Source organism: Oncorhynchus masou, chromosome 18, assembly GCF_036934945.1.
Source record: "Oncorhynchus masou masou isolate Uvic2021 chromosome 18, UVic_Omas_1.1, whole genome shotgun sequence".
Classification (NCBI taxonomy): Eukaryota; Metazoa; Chordata; class Actinopteri; order Salmoniformes; family Salmonidae; genus Oncorhynchus; species Oncorhynchus masou.
Window position 1 is genome coordinate 16,360,588 of NC_088229.1, and position 17,033 is coordinate 16,377,620.

General features: G+C 43.2%; 1 protein-coding gene and 1 pseudogene across 2 annotated transcripts in view; both read left to right on the forward strand.

The window, feature by feature from the left end:
• The first annotated feature begins 1,000 nt into the window (after window positions 1–1,000).
• Window positions 1,001–2,044, forward strand: LOC135559299 (P2Y purinoceptor 1-like; annotated as a pseudogene).
• A 14,269-nt stretch (window positions 2,045–16,313) lies between these two features.
• Window positions 16,314–17,033, forward strand: part of LOC135504055 (6-phosphofructo-2-kinase/fructose-2,6-bisphosphatase-like) — a 29,326-nt gene continuing 28,606 nt past the window's right edge. The window contains exon 1 of one of the 2 annotated variants that reach the window (XM_064922321.1): window positions 16,314–16,464. In XM_064922321.1, the coding sequence (XP_064778393.1) occupies window positions 16,428–16,464 (37 nt within the window). In that variant the 5' untranslated portion in view covers window positions 16,314–16,427. Of the gene's footprint in view, window positions 16,465–16,546; window positions 16,826–17,033 lie in introns of those variants that run through there. The other variant, XM_064922319.1, reaches the window with a different exon arrangement.

Sequence of the window (17,033 nt, forward strand, 5' to 3'; positions counted from 1 at the left end):
TTTTAAGTTCCTCGGCATACACATCACAGACAAACTGAATTGGTCCACTCACACAGACAGCATCGTGAAGAAGGCGCAGCAGCGCATCTTCAACCTCAGGAGGCTGAAGAAATTTGGCTTGTCACCAAAAGCACTCACAAACTTCTACAGATGCACAATCGAGAGCATCCTGGCGGGCTGTATCACCGCCTGGTACGGCAACTCCTCCGCCCTCAACCGTAAGGCTCTCCAGAGGGTAGTGAGGTCTGCACAACGCATCACCGGGGGCAAACTACCTGCCCTCCAGGACACCTACACCACCCGATGTTACAGGAAGGCCATAAAGATCATCAAGGACATCTACCACCCGAGCCACTGCCTGTTCACCCCGCTATCATCCAGAAGGCGAGGTCAGTACAGGTGCATCAAAGCTGGGACCGAGAGACTGAAAAACAGCTTCTATCTCAGGGCCATCAGACTGTTAAACAGCCACCACTAACATTGAGTGGCTGCTGCCAACACACTGACACTGAGTCAACTCCTGCCACTTTAATAATGGGAATTGATGGGAAATTATGTAAATATATCACTAGCCACTTTAAACAATGCTACCTTATATAATGTTACTTACCCTACATTATCCATCTCATATGCATACGTATATACTGTACTCTATATCATCGACTGCATCCTTATGTAATACATGTATCACTAGCCACTTTAACTATTCCACTTTGTTTACATACTCATCTCATATGTATATACTGTACTCGATACCATCTACTGTATCTTGCCTATGCTGCTCTGTACCATCACTCATTCATATATCCTTATGTACATGTTCTTTATCCCCTTACACTGTGTATAAGACAGTAGTTTAGGAATTGTTAGTTAGATTACTTGTTGGTTATTACTGCATTGTCGGAACTAGAAGCACAAGCATTTCGCTACACTCGCATTAACATCTGCTAAACATGTGTATGTGACAAATAAAATTTGATTTGATTTGATTTGAGTGTATATGTCAGTATTCATCATTGGTCTTGTTGCTAACTGTTTGGGACTAAAATTATTGTTTGCGAACTGGAAGAAATTCAGAAATATCAATGTTTTTCTTCTGAACCTTGGAGTGGCAGATATTCTATATTTGATGACACTTCCATTTCTGGTTGCGTCCTACTCAGCAGACAGTCACTGGAACTTCGGACAAGTCTTCTGCAAGATGATACGATTCTGCTTCAATTTGAACTTGTATGGAAGTATTGGTTTCCTTACATGTATTAGCGTATACAGGTACCTGAGCATTGTCCCCCTCTCTGAGAGTGATGGGCAGGATAACTGAGGGTCTCTGTAGTTATTTATCACTGCTGTAGTTTGGGTTTTCGTCTGCATTCAGATGGGGTGGCAGGGTAGCCTAGATGTTACAGCTTTGGACTAGTTGCAAGTTCAAATCCCCAAGCTGACAAGGTACAAATCTGTCGTTCTGCCCCTGAGCAGGCAGTTAACCCACTGTTCCTAGGCCGTCATTGAAAATAAGAATTTGTTCTTAACTGACTTGCCTGGTTAAATAAAGGTCAAATAAATTCAGTCTTCCTGATGTGTACTTTGACAGAACAGTACCCAACTCTTCTTCAGGGACAGAAACATGCTTTGACACCACCTCTGACTGCTTTACCAATGATTACCTGAACTACAGTATTGTATGGACAGTGTGTGGATTCTGCATCCCTCTGCTCATCCTATTGGGTTGCTATGAACACGTGGCTGTGGTTCTCTCCACCAAAACCAATATCAACCAAGTGATGAAGCAGAGATGCCTAAAACTGGTGTTCCTTGTGACTTTTCTCTTCTCAGTTTGTTACACACCGTATCATATATTCAGGAATCTAAACCTGAAAACTAGGATTTTGAAAAGAGAATTGTGTATCAGAATTGGTTCACAGACATCTACATTGCTCACCACGTCAGCCGAGCCCTTGTATGTCTAAACAGTGCCATCAACCCATTGGTTTACCTCTACAGTAATGATGATCTTCTCATGCAGATCACCAGGCTTTGGGAATGAGCTCAACAGTCTGTCCCTCAAATATTCAAGCATCGCATCCAGGGACAAGCTTCAGCACCAATATGAGTTCAGCACAACATTCTCATTGTAAAAGCAGACAGAGGAGCTTTGTTTGCGTGCTCTCCTTTCTCCCCCACTCTTATCTATTTCTGCTGTGTTTAGTACTGTGCATTGATTAACTGTAAAAGCACGTTTGGCAGCGATTCCAGCTGTGAGTCTTTCTGGGTAAGTCTCTAAGAGCTTTACACACCTGGATTGTGCAACCTTTGCCCATTATTCTTTTCAAAATTCGTCAAGCTCTGTCATTTGGTTGTTGATCTGTAATGGCCACTGGTGGAAGAAGGTTAAGACCAAGGTGCAGCGTGATACGTGTTCGGCATTTTATTAAATATAACGGAACTCTAAATACAAAGTAACAAAAGGCACAACCCACACTAAACAGAAAATAACTACCCACAAATCATAGTGGGAAAACAGGCGGCCTAAGTATGGTTCTCAATCAGAGACAACGATAGACAGCTGCCTCTGATTGGGAACCATACCAGGCCAAACACAGAAATACAAAAACATAGAACAGCACAAAGAATGCTCACCCCAAATCACGCCCTCACCAAACTAAAATAGAGACATAAAAAAGGAACTAAGGTCAGGACGTGACATGATCATTCTAGACAACCATTTTCAGGTCTTGCCATAGATTTTAAAGTATATTAAAGTAAAATTTGTAACTTGGCCACTCAGTAAGCAACTCCAGTGTAGATTTGGCCTTATGTTTTAGGTTATTGTCCTGCTGAAAGGTGAATTAATCTCTCAGTGTCTGTTTGAAAGCAAACTGAAGCAGGTTTTCCTCTAGGATTTTGCTTGTGTTTAGCTCAATTTAGTTTAGATTTAATCCTGAAAAACTCCCCACTCCTTAACAACTACAAGCATACACATAACACGATGCAGCCACCACCATGCTTGAAAATATAGAGAGTGGTACTCAGCAATGTGTTTTATTGGATTTGCACTAAACACAACATTTTCTATTCAGGACAAAAAGTTAATTTCTTTGCCACATTTCTTGCAGTTTTACTGCAACCTGGTTGCAAACAGGATGCATGTTTTGAAATGTTTTTTTTCTGTCCTGGCTTCCTTCTTTTCACTCTGTAAATTAGGTTAGTATTGTGGAGTAACTACAATGTTGTTGATCCATCCTCAGTTTTATCCTATCGCCGCCAATAAACTCTGTAACTGTTTTAAAATCACCATTGACCTCATGGTGAAATCCCGGAGCGATTTCCTTCCTCTCATTTAACATTTACATTTAAGTCATTTAGCAGACGCTCTTATCCAGAGCGACTTACAAATTGGTGAATTCACCTTCTGACATCCAGTGGAACAGCCACTTTACAATAGTGCATCTAAATCATTAAGGGGGGTGAGAAGGATTACTTATCCTATCCTAGGTATTCCTTGAAGAGGTGGGGTTTCAGGTGTCTCCGGAAGGTGGTGATTGACTCCGCTGTCCTGGCGTCGTGAGGGAGTTTGTTCCACCATTGGGGGGCCAGAGCAGCGAACAGTTTTGACTGGGCTGAGCGGGAACTGTACTTCCTCAGTGGTAGGGAGGCGAGCAGGCCAGAGGTGGATGAACGCAGTGCCCTTGTTTGGGTGTAGGGCCTGATCAGAGCCTGGAGGTACTGCGGTGCCGTTCCCCTCACAGCTCCGTAGGCAAGCACCATGGTCTTGTAGCGGATGCGAGCTTCAACTGGAAGCCAGTGGAGAGAGCGGAGGAGCGGGGTGACGGAGAGAACTTGGGAAGGTTGAACACCAGACGGGCTGCGGCGTTCTGGATGAGTTGTAGGGGTTTAATGGCACAGGCAGGGAGCCCAGCCAACAGCGAGTTGCAGTAATCCAGACGGGAGATGACAAGTGCCTGGATTAGGACCTGCGCCGCTTCCTGTGTGAGGCAGGGTCGTACTCTGCGGATGTTGTAGAGCATGAACCTACAGGAACGGGCCACCGCCATGATGTTGGTTGAGAACGACAGGGTGTTGTCCAGGATCACGCCAAGGTTCTTAGCGCTCTGGGAGGAGGACACAATGGAGTTGTCAACCGTGATGGCGAGATCATGGAACGGGCAGTCCTTCCCCGGGAGGAAGAGCAGCTCCGTCTTGCCGAGGTTCAGCTTGAGGTGGTGATCCGTCATCCACACTGATATGTCTGCCAGACATGCAGAGATGCGAACCTGGTCATCAGAAGGGGGAAAGGAGAAGATTAATTGTGTGTCGTCTGCATAGCAATGATAGGAGAGACCATGTGAGGTTATGACAGAGCCAAGTGACTTGGTGTATAGCGAGAATAGGAGAGGGCCTAGAACAGAGCCCTGGGGGACACCAGTGGTGAGAGCGCGTGGCGAGGAGACAGATTCTCGCCACGCCACCTGGTAGGAGCGACCTGTCAGGTAGGACGCAATCCAAGCGTGGGCCGCGCCGGAGATGCCCAACTCAGAGAGGGTGGAGAGGAGGATCTGATGGTTCACAGTATCGAAGGCAGCCGATAGGTCTAGAAGGATGACAGCAGAGGAGAGAGAGTTAGCTTTAGCAGTGCGGAGCGCCTCCGTGATACAGAGAAGAGCAGTCTCAGTTGAATGACTAGTCTTGAAACCTGACTGATTTGGATCAAGAAGGTCATTCTGAGAGAGATAGCGGGAGAGCTGGCCAAGGACGGCACGTTCAAGAGTTTTGGAGAGAAAAGAAAGAAGGGATACTGGTCTGTAGTTGTTGACATCGGAGGGATCGAGTGTAGGTTTTTTCAGAAGGGGTGCAACTCTCGCTCTCTTGAAGACGGAAGGGACGTAGCCAGTGGTCAGGGATGAGTTGATGAGCGAGGTGAGGTAAGGGAGAAGGTCTCCGGAAATGGTCTGGAGAAGAGAGGAGGGGATAGGGTCAAGCGGGCAGGTTGTTGGGAGGCCGGCCGTCACAAGAAGCGAGATTTCATCTGGAGAGAGAGGGGAGAAAGAGGTCAGAGCACAGGGTAGGGCAGTGTGAGCAGAACCAGCGGTGTCGTTTGACTTAGCAAACGAGGATCGGATGTCGTCGACCTTCTTTTCAAAATGGTTGACGAAGTCATCTGCAGAGAGGGAGGAGGGGGGGGGAGGAGGATTCAGGAGGGAGGAGAAGGTGGCAAAGAGCTTCCTAGGGTTAGAGGCAGATGCTTGGATTTTAGAGTGGTAGAAAGTGGCTTTAGCAGCAGAGACAGAGGAGGAAAATGTAGAGAGGAGGGAGTGAAAGGATGCCAGGTCCGCAGGGAGGCGAGTTTTCCTCCATTTCCGCTCGGCTGCCCGGAGCCCTGTTCTGTGAGCTCGCAATGAGTCGTCGAGCCACGGAGCAGGAGGGGAGGACCGAGCCGGCCTGGAGGATAGGGGACATAGAGAGTCAAAGGATGCAGAAAGGGAAGAGAGGAGGGTTGAGGAGGCAGAATCAGGAGATAGGTTGGAGAAGGTATGAGCAGAGGGAAGAGATGATAGGATGGAAGAGGAGAGAGAAGCGGGGGAGAGAGAGCGAAGGTTGGGACGGCGCGATACCATCCGAGTAGGGGCAGTGTGGGAAGTGTTGGATGAGAGCGAGAGGGAAAAGGATACAAGGTAGTGGTCGGAGACTTGGAGGGGAGTTGCAATGAGGTTAGTGGAAGAACAGCATCTAGTAAAGATGAGGTCGAGCGTATTGCCTGCCTTGTGAGTAGGGGGGGAAGGTGAGAGGATGAGGTCAAAAGTGGAGAGGAGTGGAAAGAAGGAGGCAGAGAGGAATGAGTCAAAGGTAGACGTGGGGAGGTTAAAGTCGCCCAGGACTGTGAGAGGTGAGCCGTCCTCAGGAAAGGAGCTTATCAAGGCATCAAGCTCATTGATGAACTCTCCGAGGGAACCTGGAGGGCGATAAATGATAAGGATGTTAAGCTTGAAAGGGCTGGTAACTGTGACAGCATGGAATTCAAAGGAGGCGATAGACAGATGGGTAAGGGGAGAAAGAGAGAATGACCACTTGGGAGAGATGAGGATCCCGGTGCCACCACCCCGCAGACCAGAAGCTCTCGGGGTGTGCGAGAACACATGGGCGGACGAAGAGAGAGCAGTAGGAGTAGCAGTGTTATCTGTGGTGATCCATGTTTCCGTCAGTGCCAAGAAGTCGAGGGACTGGAGGGAGGCATAGGCTGAGATGAACTCTGCCTTGTTGGCCGCAGATCGGCAGTTCCAGAGGCTACAGGAGACCTGGAACTTCACGTGGGTCGTGCGCGCTGGGACCACCAGATTAGGGTGGCCGCGGCCACGCGGTGTGGAGCGTTTGTATGGTCTGTGCAGAGAGGAGAGAACAGGGATAGATAGACACATAGTTGACAGGCTACAGAAGAGGCTACGCTAATGCAAAGGAGATTGGAATGACAAGTGGACTACACGTCTCGAATGTTCAGAAAGTTAAGCTTACGTAGCAAGAATCTTATTGACTAAAATGATTGAAATGATACAGTACTGCTGGAGTAGGCTAGCTGGCAGTGGCTGCGTTGTTGACTTTGTAGGCTAGCTGGCAGTGGCTGCGTTGTTGACACTACACTAATCAAGTCGTTCCGTCGAGTGTAATAGTTTCTACAGTGCTGCTATTCGGGGCTAGCTGGCTAGCTAGCAGTGTTGATTGCGTTACGTTACGTTAAAAGAACGACAATAGCTGGCTAGCTGACCTAGAAAATCGCTCTAGACTACACAATTGTCTTAGATACAAAGACGGCTATGTAGCTAGCTAGCTACGATCAAACAAATCAAACCGTTGTACTGTAATGAAGTGAAATGAAAATGTGATACTACCTGTGGAGCGAAGCGGAATGTTGAGCCGGTAGTTGAAGTTCTATTCGGTAGAGGTTGGCTAGCTGTTGGCTAGCTAGCTAGCAGTATCTCCTACGTTAAGGACGACAAATAGCTGGCTAGCTAACCTCGGTAAATTAAGATAATCACTCTAAGTCTACACACTCTAAACTACACAATTATCTTGGATACGAAGACAGCAAAGACAACTATGTAGCTAGCTAACACTACACTAATCGAGTCGTTCAGTTGAGTGTAATAGTTTCTACAGTGCTGGTGGACGGTAGACGTTAGCTAGCTGCTTAGCTAGCTGCTGGGCAGATAGCAGTGTAGACTACGTTAGGACGACGAAATACGATAATTACGCAATTATCTTTGATACAAAGACGGCTATGTAGCTAGCTAAGAAGAAATTGCTAAGATTAGACAAATCAAACCGTTGTACTATAATGAAATGTAATGAAAATGTAATGAAAAGTTATACTACCTGCGGACCGAAGTGTAGATGCGACCGCTCGCTCCAACCCGGAACTGGAACTCTCCCACAACTGAATTAAGTTTAACTGACTCCTTTACCGTATCCTTGTAGTGACTGGGTGTATTGATACACCATCCAAGTGTAATTAAGAACTTCACCATGCTCCAAGGGATATTCAATGTCTGCTTTTTTTACCCATCTACCAATAGATGCCCTTCTTTGCGAGGCGTTGGAAAACCTCTCTTGTCTTTGTGGTTAAATCTTTGTTTGAAATTCAATTCTCGACTGAGGGAACAGTTAATTGTATGTGTGGGGTACAGAAATGAAATAGTCATTCAAAAGTCATGTTCACCACTATTATTGTACATGGAGTGAATCCATGCAACTTATGTGACTTGTGAAGTACATTTTTACTCCTTAAATGATTTAGGCTTGCCATAACAAAGGGGCTGAATACTTATTGACTCAAGACATTTCAGCTTTTCATTTTTTATTAATTAGAAAAAATGTCTACAAACATAACTCCACCTTGTCGTTATGGGGTATTGTGTGTAGACCAGTGACAAAAAAATCTAATTTTCTTTCCATTTTAGATTCAGGCTGTAAGACAACAACATTTGGGAAATGTCAAGGGGTGTGAATACTTTCCGAAGTCACTGTATATGCATGCAGCTTCTTCTGTGTTAAAGAGACTTGACTCTGTTTATCATCTATCCTTATGCTTTGTTACAAATGCTCAGTCACTCATCCACCATTGCCCCTTGTACCAAATGGTGGATTGGAACTATCTTTATATGTGCAGACAGCTACATTAATACGTGTTCATTTACAAAACCATATTGGATAAACTCCCTCTCTACATCTGTAGCCTGCTCGCCTCTACCACTAGCAGTTACCAGACCCGGGCTACTAGGTGGTTGCTACTTAAAGTCCCCAGGGCCTTCACCGAGTAAGGCAAGACTGCCTTCTGCTATTGTGGACCAGAGGCATGGAATAGTCGACAAGATATGCTTCACCTAGATGTATTAGTGCCCCTAAAGGGTTTAAAACTCTGATGCAAGACGGTTCATGATGAGTGTAAATATTTCCTGTAAACTGGATTGTGCTGTTGATGTGCTGATTGTATTGTATGTTTTGCATGTAGTAATGTTGTAATGAATACTGCTGCCTTCTTGGCCAGGTATCCCTTGCAAAAGAGACTGGGTGTCACTGAGCTTTTCCTGGTTAAATAAAGGTTAAATAAAACAAAATAAACATTGATTTCCATGTATGGTAATATGCATGAATTGACGTTCCTGGTTATTCATTGTATCTAATAGATGTAAATATATTGTAAATCACAGGATGCCGCTGAGGGGAGGCTCATAATAATGTCTGGAATAATAATGCTGCTGAGGACGGGCTCATAATAATGTCTGGAATGAAGTGAATGTGTGTTTGATACCATTCCATTGATTCCAATTTAGCCATTACTATGAGCCCGTCCTCCCCAAAATATTCTTAAGAGTCTATTGACACAACCGTAACATAATAAAGAAATCCACATCACAATCCATCAGCTTAAACTAGAGATACTGTATCATTGCATGGGCTGCATCTCAATCCACCTCATCCACTTATGTCGGCCTTCTGCATCTGCAGTGGAAGGTGGCCAAGCTACAGTGGTGTTTGTCAGACCATGAGACATCCCGAAAATTGGTCGGCATCCGAATGGTTTGGTCTACAAAACTACACTGAACAAAAATATAAACGCAACATGCAACAACTTCAAAGATTTGACTGAATTACAGTTTGTATAAGGAAATCAGTCAATTTAAATGAATGAATTAGGCCCTAATCTATGGATTTGACATGACTGGGAATACAGATATGCATCTGTTGGTCACCAATACATTTTGTTTTAAAAGGTAGGGGAGTGGACCAGAAAAACAGTCAGTATCTGGTGTGACCACCATTTGCCTCATGCAGCATAACAAATCTCCTTCGCATAGAGTTGATCAGGCTGTTGATTGTGGCCTGTGGAATGTTGTCCCACTTCTCTTCAATGGTTGTGCGAAGAAGTAGCGGGAACAGGAAAACGCTGTTGTACAGGTCGATCCAGAGCATCCCAAACATTCTCAATGGGTGACATTGTCTGGTGAGTTTGCAGGCCATGGGAGAACTGGGACATTTTCAGCTTCCAGGAATTGTGTACAGATCCTTGTGACATGAGGCTGTGCATTACCATGCTGAACCATGCGGTGATGGCAGAGGATGAATGGCACGACAATGGGCCTCAGGATCTCGTCATGGTATCTCTATGCATTCAAATTGCCATCGATAAAATGCAATAGTTTTCGTTGTCCGTAGCTTATGCCTGCCCATACCGTAACCCCACCGCCACCAAGGGGTACTCTGTTCACAACGTTGAGATCAGCAAACCACTCGCCCACACAACGTCTGCCATCTGCCAGGTACAGTTTGAACCGGGATTCATCCACAAAGAGCACACTTCTCCAGTGTGTGAGTGGCCATCGAAGGTGAGCATTTTGAGGACAGCGAGTAAGCAGAGCAAGCAGATTAACTTCCCTGAGACGGCATGTGACAGTTTGTGCAGAAATTCTTTGGTTGTGCAAACCCACAGTTTCAACAGCTGTCTGGGTGGCTGGTCTCAGGCGATCCCGCAGGTGAAGAAGCCGGAAGTGGAGATCCTGGGCTGGTGTGGTGACATGTGGTCTGTGTTTGTGCGGCCGGTTCGATGTACTGCCAAATTCTCTATAACAACTTTGGAGATGGCTTATGGTAAACAATGTAACATTAAATTATCTGGCAACAGCTCTGGTTGACATTCCTGCAGTCAGCATGCCAGTTGCACGGTCCATCAAAACATGAGACATCTGATAACTGCACATTTTAAAGTGGCCTTTAATTGTCCCCAGCACAAGGTGCACCTGTGTAATGATCATGCTGTTTAATCAGCTTTTTGATATACCACACCTGTTAAGTGGATGGATTACCTTTGCAAAGAAGAAATGCTCACTAACAGGGATGTAAACAAATTTGTGCACAACATTTTGAGAAATATATATATATATTTCAGCTCATGAAGCATGGGACCAACACTTTACATGCTGTGTTTATATTTTTGTAAAGTATATTATGAAAGGGGGAGACTCTCAACACGATGGTGTTCTCCATTGTGCTCTACGACCCCCACAAGTGTCATTGGACTCATCTGAAGGTAACCCATACAAAAAATGAAAGTATGGAGATCATTTGTGCCAACAAAAATAAGGGGTTAAATATTCCAAAAGCTTTCTTATATCTCCTAGATATAAGACAGACACTTCAAAACCTTGTTGCTTGTGATTTATTTTTTTATTGTATTTTCTGCCATTTATGAGTGTTTGTCACACCCTGGTCGAAGTATATTGTGTTTGTCTTCATTTATTTGGTCAGGCCAGGGTGTGGCATGGGGTTTTTGTATGTGGTGTGTTTGTATTGGGAGTGTAGCTTAGTGGGGTGTTCTAGTTAAATCTATGGCTGTCTGAAGTGGTTCTCAATCAGAGGCAGGTGTTTATCGTTGTCTCTGATTGGGAACCATATTTAGGCAGCCATATTGTTTGAGTGTTTCGTGGGTGATTGTCCTTAGTGTCCTTGGTTTGTGTTTATTTACACCAGTATAGGCTGTTTCGGGTTTTGTTACGTTCTTTGTTTTGTAGTGTTTGTAATTGATTCGTGTTTTACGTTTGTTTATTAAACATGGATCGCAATCTACACGCCGCATTTTGGTCCGACTCTCCTTCCCACCTAGAAAGCCGTAACAGTGTTATTCAATATTTAAAAAAATATATATAAAAAATGTTGATACCCAAAGGTATCAAGGCACAAGGTGAGACCCAAATGCAGACACAGGAGGTAGATGGTTGGAGTCTTACAATGTTTATTAATCCAAAGGGGTAGGCAAGAGAATGGTCTTGCACAGGCAAAAAGGTAAAACCCAGATCAGAGTCCAGGAGGTACAGAGTGGCTTGTGGTCAAGGCAGGTGGGTACAAAGTCCAGAAACAGGCATGGGTCAAAACCGGGAGGACTAGAAAAAGGAAAATGGGAAAAACACTGGAATAAATACACTGGGGAAAACAAGCAACATCTGGAGGGGGTGGAGACAACAACGAGGACGGGTGAGACTGATCAGGGTGTGACAAAAGGGTTATCTAAATCAAATAGCTACATGATAAATGGTATGACCATCTAAAAACAATTCCATAGGTTGGGTTAAGGTGCCAATTGTATTTTAAATATATAATGTGTTAAACTGATTTAAAGCAAAGTGTAGACTGTGTTGGTTTATGGCACATGGTATTGATTGCACCACCTAATATGTATGAATACATGGCTAAAGGTCAATCAGATTTGTGAATTATTTATTTTTTAATATATTTTTTTCACCTTTATTTAACCAGGTAGGCTAGTTGAGAACAAGTTCTCATTTGCAACTGCGACCTGGCCAAGATAAAGCATCGCAATTCGACACATACAACAACACATAGTTACACATGGAATAAACAAAACATACAGTCAATAATACAGTAGAACTAAAGAAAACAAAAAGTCTATATACAGTGAGTGCAAATGAGGTAAGTTAAGGAAATAAATAGGCCATGGTGGCAAAGTAATTACAATATAGCACTTAAACACTGGAACGGTAGATCGGCAGAAGATGAATGTGCAGGTAGAGATACTGGGGTGCAAAGGAGCAAAATAAATAAATACCAGTATGGGGATGAGGTAGGTAGATAGATGGGCTGTTTACAGATGGGCTATGTACAGGAGCAGCGATCTGTAAGCTGCTCTGACAGCTGGTGCTTAAAGCTAGTGAGGGAGATGTGAGTCTCTAGCTTCAGAGATTTTTGCAATTCGTTCCAGTCATGAGCAGCAGAGAACTGGAAGGAAAGATGACCAAAGGAGGAATTGGCTTTGGGGGTGACCAGTGAGATATACCTGCAAGAGCGTGTGCTACGAGTGGGTGCTGCTATGGTGACCAGCGAGCTGAGATAAGGCGGGGCTGAGATAAGGCGGGGCTTTATCTACAAGCAGAGACTTGTAGATAACCTGTAGCCAGTGGGTTTGGAGACGAGTATGAAGCGAGGGCCAACCAACGAGAGCGTACAGGTCCCAATGGTGGGTAGTGTATGGGATTTTTTTGGTGACAAAACGGATGGCACTGTTATAGACTGCATATAATATAATCCCTAGCTGTGTATTGACGCTTTCCATGTTGTCTGTTGTCTGTAGCTTGTGAGGTGTGGAAACACTTTGTTGCTTTTATGAATTTTGTCTTGCTGCTTTTTGTTCTATGTTGCTCTGCCTGTATGCTACGTCTTGCTTGTCCTATGTTGCTTTGTCTGTATACTATGTCTTGCTTGTCCTATGTTGCTCTGCGTGTGCTCACTGCGCAATGATTGTCTATTTTGTAATTGTTTTTAATAACCTGCCCAGGGACTGCGGTTGAAAATTGGCTGGCTGGCTAAAACCGGCACTTTTACTGAAACGTTGATTAATGTGCACTGTCCCTGTAAAAATAAAATAAACTCAAACTCAAAAAGAGCAATGTGAAATCTGGGCTGGTAGCCCTTTCCTGCAGTTAAATGACCTAGTGGCCTCATTGGTGGAATGTTATTCATATTTGTCATAATTTCATAATTAATAGATAGCTTATGGTTCAAAACTACACTGAACACAAATATAAACGCAACATGCAACAACTTCAAAAATTTGACTGAGTTAAAAAGGAAATTATTATATATATATTTTTAATTAAACGCTTAAAATCCTATGTTTCTTTGTCAAACGGTTTTATTCTATTTCAGTCTTCTGTGATGTATATGAAGTGTAATATTGGGATACAAACTCATAACTGAATGCATTTCAACGCTATATCTGACATGATATTGGTGTCTTCTTTTTTTAACGCAATAACCATGTAAGTAAGGTGTATACTTTCGTTTCAAAGTAGATTTGTTAAAGACTACCAGGAAGCACTCTTCGTGGCCCTGATTTAGCCCACTGCAGTAAAAAGATGATGCATGTGCAGAGGAACAGGAAACAGACTAACTGCCAGCAGGTGTGAAACTCCATTCAAAATAGAACATTATTATAATGTGCTGATCGGCTTTAAATGTGGTGAAGGTCTAAAAAGAATGCATGATACTGTATATATTCTAAAGTGAACATTTTAATTTAAAGAAGACTTTTGAACGTATTCTTATTCTTATTTCATGAAACATATATCTCATCCTTTATATGTATGGAATCAAATGTTACAATTTATACTGTATTACAAAATGTATAACATTAGTTCAAATACATGGCGAAGGTACTTAATTACAATAACCCAATAAAAACTTGATTCAAAAGATAAATGTAATAATTACATATGACTTGCATATTTTACATATTAGAAAGATTCTCTACATAAAATACCAGACACTTTGGAAATCCCATTACATCAACCTTCAGGTTTTTTCAATTGCTTTCCCTATATCTGAAATACACTGCATTACTTAACAGGAATGACAGGCCCACTGTCACTACAAACACTACATTAAAATCAGAACTGATACATGGGAATACATTTGAATCCTTCAACTAAGAATTACAGGACTTCACACACCATAGTTCCTTATCACTTTGGTTCACATTTTGCTTAGAAATGTTCTGCAATTTGATGCGACATAGTTGTTCTGCCAAGAATAGCCTTGTGTTCCTCAGTAAGAACATTCGGTAGTGCTTAGCAGTCATTCAGCAGCAGACAGGAACACAACCTATTTATGCTGCAGGATGTGGCAAGGTCCCAAACGATCTCTAATGATGCACGGTAGTATTGTATAGCATACTGTGTTAAGTTTAAACAAAGATCTCCTAGATTAGAATGAGAAGTGCAAGACCAGATACAGCACAGGAAAAGCTTCATAAAAAGAGATTAAAAATGATTGCGTGCAAAAACTATGGGAATCAGTGCTTTTCAAATGTCACTGTACAAATATATTTTCTCTGAACATGTGTTAAATTAATGTCATGACCTCAAGCAAAAATAGTGGTGTAATATTACAAGAACAAAACTACATACTGTGAAATGAGGTAAATTACTGTGCAGTGAGGTCAATTACTGTGCAGTGAAGTCAATTATCAATTGAGTATCATCAACCATTTATGTCATTGGATCTGTTTGTTTTATAAATGGAAACCATCAATAGTGTTTAGGCCTGTGGCATAAATACTAGAACACCTCTGAAAATCCATTGTCTCTGTGCTTATCCTATGTCCGAGCCTCATATACAGGATACTGTACCATTGTACTTTGCTGAGGAGTCTGTCACTCATGAGGGTCCTCATTACTTAACCCAACTGTCAGAGAGCACAGAGCAGCCCATCAGTCATTCCCTCTCTCTGCCCTCTACTATGCCTATGTTTCTTGATTTCTTGGGTGGGTGTTTTTTTGAAAATGTTTTACTCTAGTTGTCAGACTTCAAGGTTTCTAGGGAGGCAAAGTCTTGAGAAAGTCTGATTGTGATTAAAATCAAACAGATTATTATTTTCCATGTTTACTATTGTTTTGGTGCACTACGGGTTTTGCTCAGTAAATGAGCTGTAGTGATATGTTTGAGTTTTGCTGGCTGCCGTCCATGGCTGTGTGAGAGATAGGGATAGTGGTAAATGAGTTGATCCTGACAAAGTAAGTGGAAAAGTTTAGTGAAGGAAAATGCCCATTTACAATCCATAAGTGCAACATGAGATGGTACCTTACTAAACTATTTAGAATAGGAGAAGATAATTTGGGGCTTGGTTATAAAATAAGGCATGGCTAGATGCTTTGTTTTGCTGCTAAATTAAACCACCATCAATTGCTTTTTACATTACCCCTGTGTATCGTGACATCCCAAGATTTCACTGGATTCTTTTGGGGCCTCACGTGAAGAACGGAGCTTGGGTATGGTACTGACTGCAGCAATACCATGCTTCTGTAGCAGACCTTACACATACAGCTAATGGTAGGCTATACATTTTGATGTGCATGCAGTAATATGCTGTATGTGACATATTGTTGAATTTGTCTGCTGCATAACACAGTCGGTATTGGTTTTATGATTGCGGCACATAGTAAGCTCCAGTCATTAAAAACATATTTGTTGAAACTTTTAATGTTACACACCCTTTCAAATCAAATCCAAATGTATTGGTCACTACACAGATTCTAGCTCCAACAATGCAGTAATAGACAAAATACTGCAAAGTTGTCTAGGAGCTAGAAACAGGGTGTCTGTGTCTGTCAGTGCCATCTTGCCAGAGAAACTGTAGTATATGGAACACAACAACAAGAGGCCTATAAGTCCTTACTTGTCGCATTCTCATGTAGTAATTACTTTGTATTAACCCTGGGCTCAAATACTATTTCATATTACTTCAAATAGTTTAGCTGGGCTTGATTAAGCTTGCCTAGTGCAATTGAACCAATAGAAGAGTCACAGAAGGGTAAAACCAGCCCGCCTGGCAATAAAGGCAGGCTTATGCTAAAGCTAATAGTATTTGAAGGATTTCAAATACTATTCAAACCCAGGTCTGAAAGATAAGCAAAGCCACGGAGTTGTAAAGTTTCAAATCCCCTCGGTGACCTTTGCTCCTGTTCTGAGCTCACTCCCCTGGCTGTGTGTGTGTGTGAGTGTGCGTATGTGTGAGTGTGAGTGTGTGTGTGTGTGTGTGTGTGTGTGCCTGCGTGCATGCGTGTGTGTGTGTGTGTGTGTGTGTGTGTGTGTGTGTGTGTGTGTGTGTGTGTGTGTGTGTGTGTGTGTGCGTGTGCGTGTGTGTGTGTGTGTGTGTGTAAGTTGTGAATGGTGAACCCAAGACCTGGCAAACATTAAAGGACAAGCCCAGCGTATGTCCATGTGTCGTAGAAAGAGGGAGAAGGTGGTGAGAGGGGAGAAAATGCTTTGGCCGAGGGGTTTGGTTACATTAATAAGAGTATCTGACAGCAGAGCCATAGGCATTAGTAAGTCTTCTTCAGACCGTGCACCCTGCAGGGATAGAACTGCTCCATATGGAATACATAATGAGGTGCCGCTGTGACAGCGCAGGTGAGAGCATTCAATGATAAACATGCACTCGCTTGAGAGAGAAGAGTAGGAAGCACTTAGATGGTATAGTAAAGTCCAACTTTACTATGCTGGTTCACTTCTGTCTATGCACATGTTGTCCCGAGCACATGTTGTCCAGGGGGCTAAGTGCAGCAGCACAAAAATACACTCGAGCAAGATAGACTTGGTGGATTGGTGTTACACTCTATGATTCAGACAGTGCAGCAGACACTGCTACAGACCGGACAACGTCTTCTCTGGGTTTCAAGTTGCCTTGATTTAGAAAGCTGCCTTGATTTAGAAAGCTGCCTTGATTTGGAAAGGATGGACACGCAGACGAAAGGGGAAAGGACTTGGGAAGGTCTGTCTGTCACTCTGGTAACTCTGATATATTCTGTTGTTTCCCTTCTATTTCCTTATACAGTAGTGGTATCATCTTTGTGCTCTGTTACAGTGTGATTAGCACAGTCAAGTATAGTAGTAACCTATCACTGAATGAATGCTACAGTTGTAGGATCTTAATTGGAGCCAGTTTGCTACAGCAGGAACATGATTCTACAGAAACAGGA